The sequence below is a fragment of the Palaemon carinicauda genome, chromosome 22, assembly GCF_036898095.1.
Source record: "Palaemon carinicauda isolate YSFRI2023 chromosome 22, ASM3689809v2, whole genome shotgun sequence".
NCBI lineage: Eukaryota > Metazoa > Arthropoda > Malacostraca > Decapoda > Palaemonidae > Palaemon > Palaemon carinicauda.
The window spans coordinates 66419078-66426314 of record NC_090746.1 but is presented as its reverse complement, the minus strand read 5'-3'; the positions used below and the strand labels follow the sequence as shown (position 1 = coordinate 66426314).

At 36.3% G+C, this 7237-nt stretch overlaps 1 protein-coding gene across 1 annotated transcript; it reads right to left on the bottom strand.

Moving 5' to 3' along the window:
- Positions 1 to 963: 963 nt before the first annotated feature.
- On the bottom strand, positions 964 to 7036 carry RpL35 (Ribosomal protein L35). Its single transcript, XM_068346321.1, has 4 exons — positions 6895 to 7036; positions 2673 to 2809; positions 1606 to 1687; positions 964 to 1128 (listed from the first exon to the last, which is right to left on the bottom strand). Exons 1-4 carry the CDS (start codon positions 6895 to 6897, stop codon positions 979 to 981), a joined length of 372 nt encoding a protein of 123 aa, XP_068202422.1. The 5' UTR covers positions 6898 to 7036; the 3' UTR covers positions 964 to 978.
- Between the last annotated feature and the right edge of the window lie 201 nt (positions 7037 to 7237).

The window sequence follows — 7237 nt, the reverse complement described above, 5'->3', positions numbered from 1 at the left end:
CCCAGAGACTCTACCAGACATTTCACCAAACATCACTTCACCCTTTCCTTTTATCTTCGTCTCACACAAGGCCAATACATCCATCCTTCTATTCCTAAACATACTTCCAATTTCACATCTTTTACTCTCTATCGTACTACATCCACGCACATTCAAACACCCCAAAACTAGAGTGCGGGGAGCAGTCACTCTCCTCCCAGCTCCATTTCTTTGTCAATATCTCACAGGATGTAGATACAGGAGAGGGGGTTCCCAGTCCCCTCGTCCCGTCCCTTTTAGTTGCCTCTTACGACACACAGGGATAACGTTGAAGCTATTCTAATTGTTTTATGTCCCCGCGTCCACAGGGAAATGGAATAAAGGCTCCTTGCCATGAATAACTACTTTTCTTTATTTTTACACTTACCATATCAAAGTTAAAAACACTAAGATGTAAAAGCAGGTCATCTGCTAGACTAATGCTAATACTTTAACCAAAAGCAAGACAGTGTACATACTCTATTAACAAAAATTACCATGATTAAAATGTCCAAAGTACACTACTAAAGTCAAAACCCACTTGAAAAGATTCTACAATACTTTTCTCTTTCTCTAAATGGATATTCTGATGACTCCATATGGGTGCTAACGAGTTTCAAGTGCAGTATCTCAAGAGATACAGCAGCAAAGGGATGGTGATTTGGTGGACACTAACCAGTAGTTTACCAGACTTTTCATGTAGACCTTCAACACCAACCAGTGCTCCAAGATATTATTTCAACTTGGGCACAAATATCACAAGTAGGCAACAACCACAAATTGGTAAATGCAATGTTAAGAAAAATAGTGTTTTATAAATGATGTCCAGTAGTGGCTTAGATGAAAGTTTTAAACAAATTAAATTCGTACATCTGATTAATTCCGTTCATAAATATAATGATTTATTGTTTGTAAACCTCAAAAGGAAAAAATAAGGGGCTAATCTCACATCAAAACTCTCTATTTCTTGACAGCAAACTTCCTATTAGGGAAGGAATACATTCTCTTAATCTGCTTCTGACTCTTGGCATTAGCTTCATTCGTCTTTAGCCTGCGTCTGATGGCACGAGTCTTCTTTGGGCGCAAGTCAAGGGGCTTGTACTTCTTATTCTGTGAAAAGAAAATGTTCACAATTTTTTTTGTTTTTATTTATTATTACTGGCTAAGCTACAACCAGGGTTTAAACTTTTATGGTAATTACCATAGTCTGAGGTAATTTGCATGGTTTCAAGGTAATTTTAAGATATTTGGAAGGTAATTTCAGTTTTACTAGCTTCATAATTAAAGAAAATTGTAAAAGTTTCAAGGCAATCCAAGGTAAAAAGCAGCAGCTTTTAAAGTAATGGACAAATACTCAAATTTATACCCTGGCTACAACCCTTGGAAAAGCAGCATGCTTGCTACAAGCCCAAGGGCTCCAACAGGGAAAATAGCCCAGTGAGGAAAGGAAGGAAATAAACAAGAAAACAATAACATTGGAAAGGAAGGAAATAAACAAAACAACATTAAAGTAAATCGCATGTAAAATATTTAAGTTTAACATGATATAACAAATTATTTCCTTTATAAAAAATTCATTTGACTTACCTTATAAAACTTCCTAAGATTCTCCTTAGTCTTCTGGTTAATGACGACAGACACGCGGGCGATGGACTTCCTCACAACTCGGCTGGAAGTTATAAGCAGAAGATTAAAGCACTGTTGGACTGAACACTGTGTTTGCTCAACCAAAGGCTTTATCAGGTCTATCGATCAAAGCCATCATGAAAATAATATGGTTAGAAAGGTTCATCACATGTTAAGGCACACAGAAGATTTTCAATGTTCATTTACCTGGAGGTTCATTGGTCATGAGTATCGTTTCTCTTTTGGAGCAACAGAGGTGGTCTTTCAATGGAAAAAAAGGCTCCTTGCCATGAATAACTACTTTTCTTTATTTTTACACTGTTACCATATCAAAGTTAAAAACACTAAGATATAAAAGCAGGTCATCTGCTAGACTAAGCTTATGGGAAATTCTCTTTACAATCAGTACTGGTAGGTAACAGTACATGCCAAAGCTTGGTAGTTAAATTTGCTATGTTCAAGACCAATATCAAACTACTGCCAATATACTGCATATAATTTCAAGGATTTTGTTTACTATACTGAAGGATGTGTACACAAAATACTGTACAAAAGAAACTTAAATATGTACATTTGCACATGTGCTATAAAAGTAATCAAATCGAGTACAAAAAAAGTTACAAGGGTTTCAGATGAATACATTTCAAACGAATCATTACAGTTACCCTTGTTAGGATAATTATAGCATTTCAAACAGTTCTAACGACCATAAAACTAATTCCTTCAGAAACTAAAGCAATCACATGCATCTAAATTTAAAAAGTCACACCAAATCTCATTTTTTGGCAACTTCAGTTGGAAAATATTGAACTGCTCTCAATATATGATTCTTACTAATAAGGACCCCAGGAGCAAGTCCTGTTCGTTTGTGAGCTCCATGGGGTCTAAAAAATTCCGTGCACTGGCAACACTCAAACCAAAGACACACCAAGGCAAGGACTCAAAATCCAAACACTGTACATGCTTCAAGGTACCAAATATGAAAAACAAAACAAAAATCAGACCTCCACAGTTAGCTTTGTACTTACATCTTTGAAAGTTTAGAAGCTGCTCCGCCAGTCACCTTTGCTACCCTAAGTCCGGATAGCTCAAGCTTTAGGTCTTCAAGCTGCTTTAGCAGCTCCTCTTTCTTTTTGGTCCTTAAATCGCTGCATTTTACCTTACCCTGAAAAGTATGGACCTTTTAAATAATTGACCTAATAATCGTTTGTCAATACAGTCTTGACAAACATAAGTTCTAATCAAAGAGAGGTTATTCTTAACGAGTAGCTGGAGTTTTAGGCAATTCAATACAACATCCCGCCCATTTCATTCTTGACTGTCCAAACCTCAGCGACAAGAGAAGGAAAATGATAGAATTACAGCAGCCGTACGAAGAAGAGAAAAGAAAAGAATATATTTATCAGATGTGGAAGAGAATTAGAATAAAGAAGAAAACCAAGGAGGTGCCGATGGAAAGGCAAACCCCTCTGCCAACCACTGAACTGAACAGCAGCTCTGCACTAATAATTTAGATATATTTTTCTAAATTCTAAAAAATATCGTACATTGTATAGACAGGAATTTTATTATGCAGTGGTTCAATTTCTTAATCTATTTTAATTTTACATCCATCACACCTTTTACTTTACATTAAAAAATGATTTAAGCATTAAACTACATGATGCTCTACCTGATAAAGTTTCCCAAATCAACAAATGATAAGTTGCTAATTACATAAATTTTACCTAATAATAGTTTGTCAATATAGTCTTGACAAACATAAGTTCTAATCAAAGAGAGGTTATTCTTAACAAGTAGCTGGAGTTATGGGCATTTCTATACAAAAGCTCTGCACTTATAATTGATATTTTTTAGTTTTATGAGGAACAGTATTTGTAAACCTTTCAAATATTGGGGGGGGGAACCCCCGGTAAATCACTTTAAGACCTAGCACTGCTTAGATTTATCTATCAAACGAAACCTTGGACTTTCCTCTTTTTGGCTAATGTATTTAAATTTGATAACTTGCTGGCAGAGCTATTGTATAAAATTACCAAGTTTTGATATCCTATATGAAACCTTTACAATAATGTAAAATGATTACGTTATCGTAAAACCTAGCAAATCTCTGCAATTCGCTTTAGAATTATAACCAAAACAAATTCTAAAATGCATTTTTAACCATTCAAGTGGCTAATTTTAAACCTGTTTCGGTAATTTATCGTAATACTACCCCTCGCTTTTGTTATCTGTATTTCTGTCCGGTAAAGCACGTGAACAAAATTAAATTTTTGTCGAATACATTATCTTCGTTAATACGTAATGAGAAAAAAAATTAAATTAACTTGCAGTAAATAAAATTTTTTTTCTTACGGTAAATAAAAAAATTTTCTAAGTCCCTTTTTTATCTTCACTGTGACACGGAGAGTAGCTCCTGTTACTTTGTATGTTCGTTCCTATTCTATTAACCTCCACTCCTATGCGCACTGTGATAATTTTCGCCTGATTGCGCGTGCATGAAAAAAAAATTCTCCCAATTCGTGGGCTCTCTAATATGAATTGGCCTATCAGAATCTAGATATATTATGATCTCGCCATTTCATTGATCCTTGATGATAAACACTATTTGCGCATATCCGTAAAGCCCACCCCCCCCCTCCTCAAATTACAAAGCATTCCTTGCCCTCTGGTGACCAGTCGGCCGCTTGACCGTTCATTAGTTCAGTGATGGCGACTGTGTACTGGTTACAAACCATGTTCTCAGATTATTAAGGTAAGCCATAATAGATTTAAGGCACGGTGTAAACAACGGATACGGCCCCTCTAATTACTGGAATCCCCTTGAAAATTACCGAAATCGATCTTTGTTATGCTACGTTATTTTTGTTTTAAACATTTATATTTTTTATATTTTTGCAGGTAGAACCTTGGCTAGGGGGTTGTGACCTGGGAAGGGGATCCACCTGCCTAGGGGCTGTGACCTGGGAAGTATTAGGTTAGGTGGGTTTGTTAGGTTCTGTACCCTTTTATATATTGTGTAAAGAGTATAGAAAAATGCTTTAAAATACACATTATTTATCAGTTTCTTAGGGTTTGCAGTGATAGTATAAGGGATTTCAGTATTCTTCAAGGGGATTCCAGTAATTCGTGGTTCCCGCATAGCGCAATATACGGCTGAGCAAAGATCAGTTGAACATTCAATAGAAAACGGCCCAATGATAGTTTCGTTGTGTTGCTCCTCATATTTTTTAAAGAAAAAATTTATTTAGTTATTTTTCTTGTTTTTTGTTGTTTTACTATTACAGTATTCTTTCCGCAATTAGTTATTTTTCAGTACCCAACCCGATGTTCGGAGCCTTTGTAGTTTATGGGGACAAGTCCTAGGTTACATTGCCCTGTAATACAGTAAAATACCATGTGGCCTTACCTACTTACCTAACGGGGGGGGGGGGGGGGGGGGGGAGACGAACTAAAGACCCTCACACTGCCGTATTCTAAGATAGCCAAGTTAGCCGTAATACAAAAAGGTGGCCGGTATCATACAAATACCTCGAATGTGGTTTTCCCGTTATAACCTTTGAAACAGTATACAATATATACTTTCCACATGGGCTTGGACCGAATCTTTTTTGTAAATTTTTTGTATGTAAATGTTTTTGTCCAATAAACATTATTATTATTATTATTATATACTTAGTATATCCCTTTCAAAGAAAACGCATACGATCGCCATATCCTTAGCTTACACAACAATTGTTAGCTTTCCAACCAGCTACTATCATAAACGTATCTCCATAACATCGTATTTCAGACAAAGATACGCGGAGCCGTTGTATAACAACGGAAAAGAATTGCCAGTATAATTTTGTCCCAGCACCTGCATTTACCCCAATAGGAGTTCCCCTTTATTTTAGCATCAAAAATAAAGGGGAAGCCTTTATACATCACCGGGCCGCTCCTCAGCGTGCAATAAGATTGGACAACCCCCACCTAACCTGACCTTTTTAGCAAGAAAGGTGACTAACGCTAAGTACAGCAATAACTTTCCTCCCCCTAACCTAACCTACATGCCATGTTCTAACCAACATAGATAACAGGGTCTAACGGCCCTCGTGACCCAATTCACACCGCCGTATTCTCAGCCGTTGTGACGGGTGACGGTCTGAACGATCCCCCGGTCTCAGAATTCTCCTTGACATTGTATAATGGTTCTTTCCTGCCATTGCCTCGCTTCGCTCGCATGAAAATAAAACAAGCTGGTATGTACTGGCAAGCGGTAATGTTGAACTGCGCACGCTAACATTACAGGAAAATAAAAAGTCAACCTCGTATCAACTGGCAAACGGTAATGTTCGTGCATGCGCAGATTATCAAGGAGAATTCTGAGACCGGGGGAACGTTCAGACCGTCACACCGTATCATACATACAGATGGCCACTTTCATACCTACACTAATACTTTTCAACCTATGTATGCAACACGCAAACCTAATACGCCGCTTCAATGCCTAAGAATCAATCGTTAATTAGGACCTTTGCCACAAAGCATGAATATTAATCTTTGATCAAATCCTTACCTGTTAACCATCTAGTATAGAATGAAGGGATGCCGCATGTGTAGTTATACAATATTAGTTAAGAACATGTGGGATCGTGATTTAAAGTATGGAAGCAAAATTTATAAATCACCAATACGCCAATGACGAATTTAACGTTGAATTTCATTAGACTTTGTAAATGTAACCAAGAATAGCCGGTCGAGATCATCCTTCAAGGTATGCTATTACCTTAATTCCAAAGAAAACACCATTTCTTGACAAATTATACAAATTCTAAATTAAATATTGCAATGTTATCATAGATTTTTTTAGCTTTGAAAAGTAATAGCTTTGCCTAAGACAGTGCAGGACACACCACTAGATTCAAAGATATTTTACTCATAGAAATACGTAAAAAATTCTCCAACATGAAAGCAACCTACGCAACCTTCTCTATACGAGACATTTGTCTCAAAAATCACAATTATGCTTCATCAACTCGCAAAATAAATAACAGGTCGCCTACACGAGAGGATCCCAAACACGATCAGATGGTCTGACAATGGTAAACATTAACACAAAAGGCAATTTTAAATAATAAAACCGTACTAATTATGATATACGCTTGTACAAATCCATTAGGCACACTTTAAACAATATTTCCAGGATAATTTCAAACGAAAAGAGACAACGATGCTACACTAAAAACTGGATCAAGATATTACTCGTACCATTTTGACGGGATGGTGTCTGTGGAAAGAGCGGCAGCACACGACTTCCTGAGGTAGAAAAACAAGAGTTGGCAAATGAAGAACATGATGCGCAAGTTACAGACTATTTTCTTCCTAATAGTTTGCATAAAAACGGCAAATTGTATATATATTTATTCATTTAAGAGTATCTATAATTAGCATAAATTAATAATTGATGAATCAATGACTTCTGTTAAATGGATAAATAAATATATAAGCAAAACTGTATAAATTTTGTCCGCTTAGACTAACTTGAGAATTTTGGTTAATTAATGTTTACTTATTTTGTATCTATTCTAAGAGCAATTGTGATAAACATTTT